This window comes from Centruroides vittatus, unplaced genomic scaffold (assembly GCF_030686945.1).
Source record: "Centruroides vittatus isolate TY-2023 unplaced genomic scaffold, ASM3068694v2 contig_918, whole genome shotgun sequence".
In the NCBI taxonomy this organism is placed as follows: domain Eukaryota; kingdom Metazoa; phylum Arthropoda; class Arachnida; order Scorpiones; family Buthidae; genus Centruroides; species Centruroides vittatus.
In genome coordinates this window covers 2,141,478-2,155,404 of record NW_027122605.1, presented here as the reverse complement: position 1 = coordinate 2,155,404, position 13,927 = coordinate 2,141,478, and the positions used below count along the sequence as shown (strand labels likewise).

Sequence of the window (13,927 nt, the reverse complement as noted above, 5' to 3'; positions counted from 1 at the left end):
CACTAATGTTGTTTTAGTCACACAACAACAAAACTAATATTTAGGAATGTGAGTTTTAGTTTTAGTAAATTAAAACTATAGTAATCAACCCTGAATTCGAAGTTTACATCTTCCCACATGAAATCATAGGTTGGTGCCTTTTAAAGCATCAGAAATTCAAAGAAAGAGTACTACACAACTTTTTCTGGGACTTTATTACAGTAATATCACAATTAAATGAGACTAACAGACTAACAAGACTGAGCTAAGTTGACCTCTTATATATTTTCTGGTTAACTAACTTACTGGTAGAATATAATCATTAAAATGACACAATGGAATTAGTGACAGAAAAATAAGGCACTTGATGTCACTAATTATGTCAAACTACATTGAATCTAAGACATACCAAAATCTTAAAAAAAAAAAAAAAAAGCATCTTACATTAGAGTAAATATGATATATTGATGAAAATCATGAATTCACTACTAGAATTAACTAACTTAAACATGATACATAGAATCTATAAAATATTTTAGTAGTAATTGAAGCAATTATTTTTATCATATTTGTCTCACAAATAAGTAATTTTTGAATTCAGAGCTTATTACATTCAATAATTATAGATAGAATGTAAACAAAAAACTTTCATGAATATGAAAATCATGGATATAGACATATTCCTAAAGATAGACAAAAACATTAGAACATTTTATTTGTTTCTTTATGACAAATTTTTGCATTGTATACTGCTCTTTCAACCAAAAAATATAAGTAAATTTACTTCTAAATAACTATGTTAAATTTCTATATAACATTTTTTTTTGTCCTTAAATTTGTAAGAACTATTTATCATTAAAAGTCAAACTCAACTCAGATGGAGTAATTAAGTTCTATTTCAGGTATCATTCTGTAAACCCTTCCTAAAACTGTGGTCCAGGTATGAGAAATACTTGTTGTTAGCTTTTAAAACCATCATATAATCTGCTCCCCATGTGGCTACTGGTTATAAAAAAGAGAGAGAGACACATTATCTGTCAATGAGTGCATTTGGATCTAAACAACTTACAGTATTGTAATTCTAAAGCATTCAATAATTGTAACTTATAGTTAACACGTTTTTATTGAAAAAAAACTTACTGTACTGTATAAATTTTTGACAACATGGAATGCATCCCTATTCACTTCATAATACAATACTGTACAGCAGCGTTTCTCAACCTGGGGCCGCAAAACAATAATGAAATCATTTTACGAGAAAAAATCATTATTATAAACTTTTTACTTACAATAATTCAATTAGTAATAGTAAGGCTTACTGTTATTATTCCTTTGGGTGGGGGTTGCAAAATATTAATTATATTCATATTTACTATTTGGGGGGTCGCGAAGCTAAGAAGGTTGAGAATCACTGCTGTACAATATAATGGATTAATTTTGGGCCAATTTTGTTTACATCATCTCCTCTGGGAATGCATCCCTGTCGTAAAACCAGGGCAGCCTGTAAGTGAATATGGATATTGGTGACATTTTTCATTGTGTACAGTACAGTATTTAACCAAGAAAGCAGTCTTTCTTGTGCAGATGGCTGAGATGAGTCATACCTAAATCGTTTTACAGTATTAAATGCTATGAGAGTTCTCAGAAACATTTAAATTTTAAATGATAATTCAATTTTAAAGTTGCATTTCAACTCTCTAATTTTTTCAGTAATGCTTTAACATTTTTGTACTACAGTATGGAACCATCTGCTCTCAAACCTGAAATTATCAACCATAATAAAATGTTGCAACATTAGTTAATTTCAAAATTGATTTACAAGACCTATGTTACCGGCCAAACTTGTTATTGTACTATATACTATAAATAAAAATGCCAGTGTAAAAAAAAAAAATAATTTTGTGTAATTTGAAAGGCCATCACAGTACACCCTGTAAAAATAAATAAAAGATAAAATATTTTATTTGTGCTTCTTAGCATAACATAAGTTCATTTTTAATTTTAGTTTGACTCTAAAAGTTATTAACAAGACTGTCTTGTTTACAAAATCGTACATCCTGCAGGCTTATCAGCTTAGAGGTATGAAGGAGTACATCTCAGGAGTTCAAATTTGGCACAGAGTATTAGGTGCCCAAATCATGGGTGTACAAAATAAACCAGACTCGTAGGTAGTCAAGGGACCGAGAACTGAAACACAATAAAATACAAAATGGCGACACTCTCTACAAACAGGCAGTGGTGCGAGATTTGCGCATGCATCACTCGTTGGTAAGTTGGAAATACGAATATTGTGAAATCGAATTTTGACAAACACATTCGAAAAGCGAATGTTGCTAAATCAGTGTTTCCCAACCTTTTTTGTGCTATGCCTCACCTAAGCCTTTCTAAAATTTTTATGCCCCCCAACATATATGTTGAACTCTTTTGGAAGGTCTCTTGTTGTCGTGTTCGTTGAAGTTTTATTGTAACCACGATAAAACTCAATCCTTTCATCAGTCTCTTGCACTTTCCAGTCGTTGCCAAACGCAACCTGGAACACAACAACTCACGTCTGCCCACCTCGAGGTCTGGGCAGAGAATGTTCTTTCTTCTCTTTCACTGGCCTCAGGGCCTCGTTCATCTCTTTGTTCTCAGTGGTTCCCAAAATTGTTAATCCCACCCCAAGGGAAAAGGGTTATAAAAGAAAGTTCTAGAAGGAAAGGGAAACAAAGAAAATTAAAACTAACTTAAATCAATATTTACAATAAATATGGCGTATAACAGTTATACGGTTAACTTAAACTCTGGACGAGTTTTGAATTGCCCCCTTAAAAATCAAATTGACCCCTTGTGGGGCGTGGGCCCCACGTTGGGAAACATTGTGCTAAATCGAATTTTGACAAACGAATCTTTGAAAAACACCCATTTACCTGTCCCGTGTTATTCCTCACACATTTCTGGTCACCACGTGGTAACCTTGACCGGAGATATCTCGTTTCATCATCGGAACTTTTTGAAACTAGATGGCACGTCGTTATAATTTTATATTAAAACTAACTTCTGAAATATATATTAATAAATGTAAAAAGAAAAACTAATTATATATTTTGTTTGTGAAAAATAAAAAAATAATTGTGAATGATACAATAGCCACCATTAATTTTTTCAAAACCGGGAAATTTTTGCATTGACAAAAGTTCAACCTGGGGTGTCACGCAACTGAGAGAAATTTCAACATTCGATAGGTTAATTTCACTGAAAATGTATGGTGGATGAACTCGTGGTCGTGGTCGTGACCGGCGAAGTTTGAATGATCGTGCTCAAAGACGATTGGAGAACAAGACCCACCGTGAGCGTCAAAGTGATCCTGCTTAGTAGTGGGTCTCCGAGACAGTCTTGTCCCAAATATGACTTTGCCGTTTTTCTTGTTTTTATTATTTTGTTTGAATTTTTGAAAATATTTTCGAAAGTTAATTATGTTGAAAAGTGCATGGCTTAAAAAAAAATAAGCTAATCAGTACTTATCAGTTTGTATTTTTATTTTATAGTCTTGTAAAAGTGTTGTGTCACTTCTAATCAATACTGTTTTTGGCTAATGTTACCCTAGTACAGTGTTTCCCAACCTTTTTTGTGCTATGCCCCACCTAAGTCTTTCTAAAATTCTTATGTCCCCCCCCCACATATACGTTGAACTCTTTTGGAAGATCTCTTGTCGTTTTCGTTGAAGTTTTTCTTGCACTTAATTGCCACACTGTTTTATGGTGACCACGAGAAAACCCGATCCTTTCATCAAAGTCTCTTGCACTTTCCAGTCGTTGCCAAACGCGATCTGAAACACCACAACTCGTGTCTGTCCACCTCGAGGTCTGGGCAAAGAATGTCCTTTCTCCTCTTTCACTAGCCTAAGGGCCTCGGTCATCTCTTTGTTCTCGGTGGTTCCCAGAATTGTTAATCCTACCCAAGGGAAAAGGGTTATAAAGGAAAGTTCTAGAAGGAAAGGGAAACGAAGAACAAAGAAAACTAAAACTAACTAAAATCAATATTTTCAATAAATATGGCGTACAGCGGCTATATGGTTAACTTTAACTCTGGACAAGTGCAATTTCGAATTGCCCCCCTTAACAATCGAATTGCCCCTCTGTGGGGCGTGGGCCCCACATTGGGAAACACTGCCCTAGTATCAAAGATGGCGGCTCGTCTCCGATTCCAGCAATCAGAAGACAGGAACAGTGGGGATGCACGTTCTAACCTAACCTAACCTATTCTAATAAATTACCATAATTATTAGAATAGGTTAGGTTAGAACGTGAGTCCCCACTGGTCCCTGCTTCTGATTGCTGGAATCGGAGACGAGCCACCATCTTCGATACCTAGGGTAACATTAACCCCATTTTTTATAATTAAGTAGATTACGTTTGAATAAATATTGTTCATCTAATTGATTGCCTTTTAATTTTATTTTAACCATTAATATACTTGAATAATAATTCTAAATCAGTTCGGCCTGACACGCGTAGGACAAACTAGTTTGGCCGGTAACACCTATAACAAAACAGTCTAGAACCTGTGTTTAAAATTACTTCATCTACATTGACATAAAGTGGTTACATTTAATCTGTGATAAGAATGTACTGTTATCAAGATCACTAATTAAACAAAAAGCTTTTTAAGTTTGCAGAATCACTTGGATATACTGGTTGGCTGGCTAAATTTTAAAAAAAGACATGGCATTGTCAAAAAAGTGGTTTGTGGTGAAAGTGCAGCTATTAATGAAGAAGACTGCAATCAATGGAAAAATTGAAATGAATTTTGGGAAAGTATGAGCCAAAAGACATGTTGACTAAACTGATTTATTCTTTAAGTATACACCCATTAGAATGCTCACTTTTAAAAATGATCAATGCTTTGGTGGAAAGCAGAGCAAAGAAAAGATCACTGTAATAATTGAAGCATATTTCACAGGAAGTGAAAAGTTGAAACTGTTTGTGAATTTTTGCTTTTTCTAATTACTATGTTTCAAAGGGATGAAGTCTCTTGAAGTGGATTTTCATTTTAATAAAAATGCATGGATGGCTAGCCAGATTTTTGATTATTTATTAAAACTAGAAAGACAAATGACAAGAGAATGTAGAAAAATTGCATTAGTCAGTCATGCATCAAGATTGCATTTATTATTACACCTTGGTCTATAATCTACTAAGCCCCACTGGAATGAGGGTAAGTGTCGGTGAGAGTATCATGACACTCTCCTAGGGACATTCCAGATGACATCTAGACCTTTGTTTATATAAGAATGTTCTTGTACTTTGTACCTTATCTCCTCTCATTTTTTGGTATGTGTAGTCTATACAGCATAGATTAAACTCTGTGTTCTAACCAAGCAGTTCCCTTTTACTTCACTCCACTGCCACACCTTGCATTTATTACAATCAATAACTGTCTAGCATATTCTTCTGCAGTTGCAAAAAGGCTTAAAATGTATAAAGTTGTTCTTTTTTCCTTCAAATTTATCATCTAAACTTTAGCCAATGGCTCAAGGCATAATAAAAACCCTTTAAAACTCTCTTAAATTTCATTATTATATGATGATGATGATTAAAGGAGTTAAAATAATATGACTGACAAAATTTAAATGAATGCACTTCTGAGCTATCAAAAGTGTGGACTCACAAAGTGACTAAAATCACTATAAAAAATTGTTTTTCCAAAGTGGGATTTAATGAAAACTCTGGCAAATGCGATAAAGCTGATGAATTACCAATTTCTGATTTACAAAAATTATGGAAGTATTACACCAATTCAATAAAATTATCATCAATATTATGCTGGATGATTTTCTCAACATTATCCTACTGATGAAGAAATTTTGGAAACTAAAAAGTAACCAAACTGAGGAAGAAGACGATAGTGAGGAACCCACAAAAAAAACTAATGAATGATGAAATGATAAAAGCATTTCAAATTATTCATAGTAGACTGCAATATTATGAAAATGTGTCTGAAAGCATTTTTAATACTCTTAATAAGTGTGAAGCATATTACAAAAAAAAGAACCTTTTTTAATTGTTCAAAATTGTGCAACAAAACAAATTACAAATTTTTAATGAAAATGTAGTTAAACTAACTTAAGTTATATAATAATAAAATTAAAATGATGATTATATTATTACATTTACATTAATTTAAATTATGTAAAATAACAAAAAGTATTATTTCTATATAATGAAATTTCTCTATAGTGACTTTTCTTTTCAGGATTTAGCAACTTTGTTATATAAAAGTCTGATTGTATATTCTGGCATTTTATCATTAATTTAGTTTGAGCCTAAATATTACAACTGATAAAATTAATATATATTATTATTATGAAATACTTAGATTAAAATTTGTAATTGTTAATTACCTCTGGATTCAGAAATAAGTCATACTTTTCTTCTTTCTGAAGAAACAGAAGTTTATTTGTTGAATCTCTGGTCCACAACAAGACATTTTCAACTAAATTTTCATGATCTTCAAATATCCTTTCTATTTAATAATAATAATAATTATTATTATTATTATTATTATTTACTTTCCAGCTTCAAAATTAATAATAAATGTAAATACAGGTTGAAATCCTTTTATTCGAAATGCTTGCAACCAGAAGTGTTTCAGGATTTCAGAATATTTGTATCTCTTGTAGTATGGGTTTTGAATTAGAATAAAGATTACTTGGCCACTCAAGCCCAAGAGACTGTAATTCCATTCTTAATATGAATCTATATCTGTCATATCTGTTTATGGTTGTTTCCTGTTTATTGAGTCACAGGTTTACCTAGAAGTAGAGTAACTTACCTAGAGTAACTTAGAGGTATTAATCAATGTAAATATCTTTATCTGTTAGAAAGAATGCATTATTTGTTTAAAACTTGAACTATACTCAAGAAATATGAAAATCACACATGTATGTATGTATGTATATAATTTCATAAAGTTTATCAGCTGGGCAGTCAGAAAACTCATCCAGATAGTATTTTTCCAGACCCTTTGTGCTGGATGTCCTAACATTCTCAATTCTTGGGGAATTTTCCATTTGTGGTGCATGACATGCCACAAATAGAAAACTTTTGATGGCACACAAAAATGAAAACCTCCACAAACCAAAAATTTTTGAAGGTTTTCATTTTTTAGAATTTTGATAAAGGATTCTCAACCTACAGAATATATCAATGTACATACATTACTTATTGAAATAATTGATTGCTATCTATCATGCAACTAATATGTGAAATATAACATAAGCAAAAAGCCTAAGAAAATAAAAATCTTTTTATAATTCTTAAAGTAAGAGGAGTTGGAGCAAACACTTTTAAAGCTACTTTCAACAAGGAAAACCTGGAAAAATATGCTTTTACTGAAAGTTCTATTCTATTTATAAATTTAATAAATACCTTATTATCATTATTATTGTCTTTACTTGCACTAGTGTCATATCACACACTACACAAAAGTCTGGAAACATTAGATCTTAACAACAATGCTTGTTTCCAGACTTTTGTGTAGTGTGTGCTATGACACTAGTGCAAGTAAAAACTTCACCTACACAATAAAGTAACAGCTGTCTATAATGCATGTAATTTTGTTTAGTTTTATATTATATGACCTGTTGTGATGAATTGCTTTGTACTCTATGTAATTACAGCTCAGTTACAGAAAACAACATACACAAAATAGGCTATAATCATTTGTGATGTGTATTTATGGTAAGGGGTCTGAAATAGATTTTGTGCAAAATTTTGAGATATTACATCAACATAACCAAATAGCTTTTATATGTGATGTGACATTTCCTACTAGTATTGCCTGTCTTTGAAAATGTACTTCCTGTAGTTTCTTGTATTTATGGCATATTTTTATATGGCAATCATGAACCCTTCTGTCTCTCCAGAGACATCCATGAGCCAACCAGCAGCTTGAAGTAGTTCTATCAATGTTATCCTGGATGAGATTGTTAATGTGTCTACCATGGAGCTTCTTTCAAGCCTAAAGCTGTTTGATGTCTTTGCATTTATATATTGTGGTTAGATCCAGATCAATGTTGAGTAATTTTAATAATGTACTGTTTTTGTCTGCAAGAGTTACTGCTTTGTATATTTGAGATATTTCTTGTTTTCTGTAGAAAATCTCTCACAGTGTCTGTATTTGTTCATGTGCAAATTTTAAATATCTGTGTGGCCTTGTCTTTCTACTTTAAAATAGTCAGCCTTTCTGTAGAAAACTTCGATGTTTATTAATACAGTAGAGCATCGGTTAACTGAAAGCTTTCCAGTCAGACAGTGTCGTGTTGAATCGAATGTTTTTGATACTAGATTAACTTCTAAAGTATAATTTTTTTTGTACAAAATAAAGAAATAATTTTTAACGATATAATAGCCACGATTATTGTAAAAATTTTCGTTAGGCTTAAAATCAATGAATTTTCAACATGTGATAGGTTAATATATTTTTTCGTACATAATTGGTTATCCGAACAACCCCAGTCCCTAATTGATTCAGATAAACAATGCTCTACTATATTGTTCATGCTTTCTGTTGGTGTTGTTAGTTCTGTGTATATCTAATGCATATCATCCCAATACTGACATATTCATTTGGTGTTATGTGTGTTTTGCATTCAGCTATGTTGTTAGTATTGAGTTTAGTCTTTAGCCTGTTGGAATCCTAAATATATATAGCCTTTGCTCTCATCCATGGATTCAATGACATTTCCATTTCTGAATACAAAATCTTCTTTTCTGTGTGAAATGTTCTGTATTTATCTAAACCAAACTCCATTTGAATGTCATAAAATAAGTGTGTGTAACTTCTAATAGATGATTTAGATATGCTTGTGTATCTGTAGAGTTTTATGTTAAACAACACTACATGTAAATACACCATATTGGAAGTGGGTTTGAGGCTGGACAAAACAAAAAAAATGGGCAGTGGACTTATAAAATGAGGCATTTTCTGGGGAGTTTTGGTTGGTATCATTTTATTGTCTCTACTTGCCTCAAGTCGTTGTAAAAAAAGGGAGCCTTTATGAAGTCATTCTTCAGTTTATACATAAAGTTTCATCTATTAATATTTGCATCACTACCATCCATCTCCATTCAGATATGCACTTGTAATATTAAACTAACATATTTTTCATTTTCAACTGTGGAAAGCATGGTCCTTAATTACTTCAGTCTTGTAGTAGGTGCAACTACTTCATTACATTCCAAATAAGAAATCCGCTGAAAATTTCCTGTATTAATCTTATTTTGAATTATCAGTATTTTATGTTTCCTTCATATTTTCTTTTGAAGGAATACATACCCAAGGTTTGAAATGGATATTCAAAGTAAAGAACTACTACTCATGTATATTTTTAGTAAATACTAAAGTTCATATTTTAGCTGTCTTTCAATTCTCTTCAGAATGCATACTTTCTATTAATGTTTTGGGATCCTTGTTTCTTATTTAGATTGTCTTGGGGTGAGTGTCTTATGACAATAAATTGCATATGCTGTCAAAGGTGGGTTGTCTTATTTTGTGTTTCCTTTGCTTTTGTGAACTTTGTTTATTATGCTTGTTATATATGTATAATACTCTGAGAAAACAGAATATTCTTCATTACCAAATGAGATATCAGGTTTTATACATTGTATATCTTCTGGATAGTGCTCTTCAGACAATTGAGGTGTAATAAATTTCATTTGGTTCTTCATAAGCTAGAGTCAATGCTTTTCTCACTGGAAATTTATTTTCATCAAATAATGATATAATGAAAAAGTGTCCTTTCACAATCTCAAATAATGTAGCCATTTCCATGGTTTAGATATCCAACAAATCTCTGACAAAGCAACAACAAAACTAGAAAACAAACTCTGTCCTGATGTTCGTTTTCTAGTCTTTCTTCTAATTCTTCATCTAAACAAAATATCCATATTCTTTAACTGTGGAAAAGGTTCTTGATTATTCTAAACATTATTTTTCCTGATGTTTTTATTAAAGTTCTTGAATCTATTTTATTTCTCAATACATTTTCTATATTTACAGCTTATCCCACATGTTCATTGGCAGACCTATTTGGATAAGCAAATACTTAGGTTTAGACATTCATATATATGACTATTTTTTATCCTTCCCTTACTATTGGAGACTACATTATCCATGCAGTAACAAAAAAGTTATTGAATTTTCTATTACCACATTATCATCCATTATCTATATGCAATACCTTTACAATTCTTTTTGTCTATTTCTCAAGTTTACTCTCTAATGATATCAAAGTGAACATATTATAATCCTTTTGTCATTGTCTTCTCACTTTCAGGGAAGCAAGATATCTTCAATTTTCCATTTTTACACATCTCATACAAATGTTATGGAACTCCTGTTATTTTCTACAGTAGTGTAATATAAAGTAGACTCTATAATTATTATATATTTAGTATTTTAAAATATTAACAACAGTAACAATTATTCATTTACCAAGAATACTTAGAAATGCTATACATTAAAATTAATAAGTGGATAACTAATCATTTCAAATTACACTAAAAATGATTGCAAAACTTCTATAATTGTGGAATCTGGTAGATAACCTGAAAATATATTCTAGAGTCTGATTTACATGCTTAATTTATAATACGTAACAAATGAACAAATATTTATATATTGGAATCTATAATTAATTAGATGCTTTCTGAAAGCAAATATTAAAAAAAGAAACAATTAAAATTTAACAATCGTAAGTTATAAAAATATTGTAGACTGCATAAGATAATAGAGAATTTTCAAAAATCAATTATAAAACTAAATGCAAAAATAAACATACCCATATACAGTTCTGGAATGTGTTCTACAATTGCCCACTTTGTATCCATAACAACATGGTTTTTCTCTGCTAACAGATGACAAACATGACCAACAGTCATTCTTTCATCAATTAACAGACTCTTTGCACTGTTGTCAGCTGTAAAAGCTTTGATGAAAAGCTATAAAATAAATATTGTTAAGTATTATTATGTAATTCTTTTAATATTAATACAAAAAAATCATTTTAAATTTTCTTTTCTTATGTACTTTTAAAAATGACCATATCAAAAATTTATCTAAGCTGTATCACAGAAAATACTTCCCAACAGATACATCTGCACAAGTTTATTTTTAATTTAATAATTATTTTTATTCTTTCATATAAAATGTCAAAAAGAGGTTTATTTGATTATGGCAATATGACACATGGGTGATCTCCAGGCCTTTGGGAAATTGGCCCTTATTTAAGTGTTACAAACATGAAAAAAAAAACCCAAAAAACTCCATGTGGCCAACTATTGGCAAGGTGCATATCCACAATCAACTACCAGTGTTCAATGGTTTTATCCACTCAGCCATTGGTGAGCGAAAAGTGCTCAAAATAGACTTGTAATTTTTATATTAATGCTTTTGCAATGTAATAACTGAAAATGTATACAAATTTATATGCTTTTCTAGTATATTTTAAATAAGTAACTTTTTTCTTAAATTTTATAAACATTGTTGTTCATTTTCATTCTATTATGATTATAGGGACATATTCAAGACATTTGTTAAAATTTTCATTCCTAGAATCAAGTAACAAATTATTTGTCATTGAATACAGTTATATAAGAAAATAAATTCCAGAAAAATATACAGTTTTAAAGATACCAAATTAAACTATAGGAATAAAATTTATTATAATTATAAAGTTAAACTGCTAAATATATTGAGAAATGTAATAAAAAATTCATTTATTGTATGTATAAAAATAATATAAATAAAATAGTATAAATAAAGTTATGAATATAAGAGCAATGACAAGATCACTTCTATCAGTTTTTTGACTGTTCTATGACTCTGCTGAAAAAATACATAGTTTTATCCATGTCTAACTGTAATTTTAATATGCAAACTAAAAGCAAATTATCAATGCCTCATTAAAAAGTACAAATGTTATGTTTGTTAATTTTAGACATTATTTTTAATCACCGTCAATTCAATAAGTTGGTATTATTATTATTACAGTGAAACCTCGATTTAAAGGATTTCAAAGTTAACAGACAAAATTTCCAGTCCTTATGTTAATTTCAAAATGACTTTTTATATGACATGTAATTAAATTAACAGGTTTGTTATCAAATCCAACAGTCACTGCTTTTAACTTCATGCTATAATTGGAGTGTTTCAATATATCATCATCTGAAGATGAATAAATTAATTTTACAAAAACACAAAAATTTTCTAAAGTTCGGCTTCTTTTTAAGAACATAATTTATTTGTTTAGTTAAAAATACTGTTAAACTGTATTTTTCGAAAAATGTTTTATTTATTTATTTTGATTTAGATCATATATTTGTTCATTACAGTCTCAGTAAGGCTTATTCGTAAAAAAACAAAATTTTTTACAAGCAAGCCTTAAAATGTCAGTTGTCAAAATATATAATATATCCAGCCAATTTGATTATATATTTTGACAACTGACATTTTAAGGCTTATTTGTAAATTTTGTTTTTCTTTTTTTTTTTTGTCCCATCAAATATGGAAAATCGAAAGCATCATTTTTGGTATATTTTGCTTTTTATTATCAAAAAATCAAAATGCTGTTCAAGCAAGAAAAAAATTGTGGTACATGTATGGAGCTGATGTGTTGAGAGAGAGACTGCCAAAACTGGTTCACAAAATTTCATTCTAGCAATTTCAATAATGAAGATGCACCACGTTCTGGATGGCCAGTTGAAGCCAACGAAAACAAAATAAAGGTACTAATCAAAGCAAACTGCCGAATAAGAACTCGTGAAATCACTAAAAGATTAAATTTGTTGAATTGAACTGTTTATGATTACTTGAAACAAATTGGTTTTGTTTCAAAGCTTGATATATGGGTTCCATATGTTCTTAGATATGCTCTCTTTGTTGGGATTTTAAGGAAATTTTTTTTTTTTTGAGCTGTTACCAGACAATTTAACAATTGATTTGAAAGTGTACTGCCATCGAGTAAACAAATTGAGTAATATCATCGAACTGAAAAGGCCAGAATTGATCAATAAAAAAGGTGTAGTGTTTTACCACGATAATGCCAAATTTCACACAAGTTTGGTAACTTGTCAGAATCTGTTACAGCTTGGATGGGATGCATTACCACACCCACCATATTTGCCACATCTGGAACCCTCAGATATTACTTGTTTTGGTCTTTACAAAATTTTGTAAACAGTAAAACATTTACTTCAAATGAGGATGTCAAAAATCACTTGGATCAGTTTTTTGTAAGCAAAGATAAAAACTTTTATGAACATGGAATCATGCTACTACCAGAAAGATGGCAACAAGTATTTGTATTAACAAGTATAGTATTTGATCAAAATAGTCAATATATAATTCAATAAAACATTTATATATTATAAGAAGATTGTTTTTTCCCTCCATGCGAAAAAATGAAATTACTTTCCAAACAACCCAATAGATAGTTTATCTATTAGTCTTTCAACTTTAACAGACATTCCCTCACCTGAATTAGTCTATTCAATCAAGGTTTTACTATATAATTATTTTCTAAAAAAATTCTTAAAACTGATATTTAATGTTTTAATGTGGGGAAAAAGCATGCTGTAAACATGTTTAATGACAAATAATAGGAGTAATATTGAAAGACAGCAAGCAAAAGTAATTAATGAAATTACAGAAAAACTTCTCTTACTATAACTAATGAGAATGTAAGTTATACTTTGATCAGGAACTTTACAACAATCTGTATTAATGCCACTTAAATTTTTAATATATACTGTATATGTGTATTTTTTATATAGCAATTAATGTAACAACTAAAATCATATTCAAATTCAGGAGATTTGTATTGTCTTTATATTTTCTAGAAATTATAATAATGAGAGACAATAATTCTAACTCTAGAGCAATTAGAAGACATAATGGTACATTAATA

At 30.2% G+C, this 13,927-nt stretch overlaps 1 protein-coding gene across 7 annotated transcripts in view; it reads right to left on the bottom strand.

Moving 5' to 3' along the window:
- pico overlaps nucleotides 1-13,927 on the bottom strand; it is a 108,372-nt gene that overhangs the window by 11,462 nt on the left and 82,983 nt on the right. For all 7 annotated transcript variants that reach the window (XM_067281414.1, XM_067281418.1, XM_067281421.1 and 4 more), the window contains 2 exons: nucleotides 10,802-10,961; nucleotides 6,362-6,483 (listed from right to left, as the gene is read on the bottom strand). In XM_067281414.1, the coding sequence (XP_067137515.1) occupies nucleotides 6,362-6,483; nucleotides 10,802-10,961 (282 nt within the window). The remainder of the gene's footprint in view (nucleotides 1-6,361; nucleotides 6,484-10,801; nucleotides 10,962-13,927) is intronic.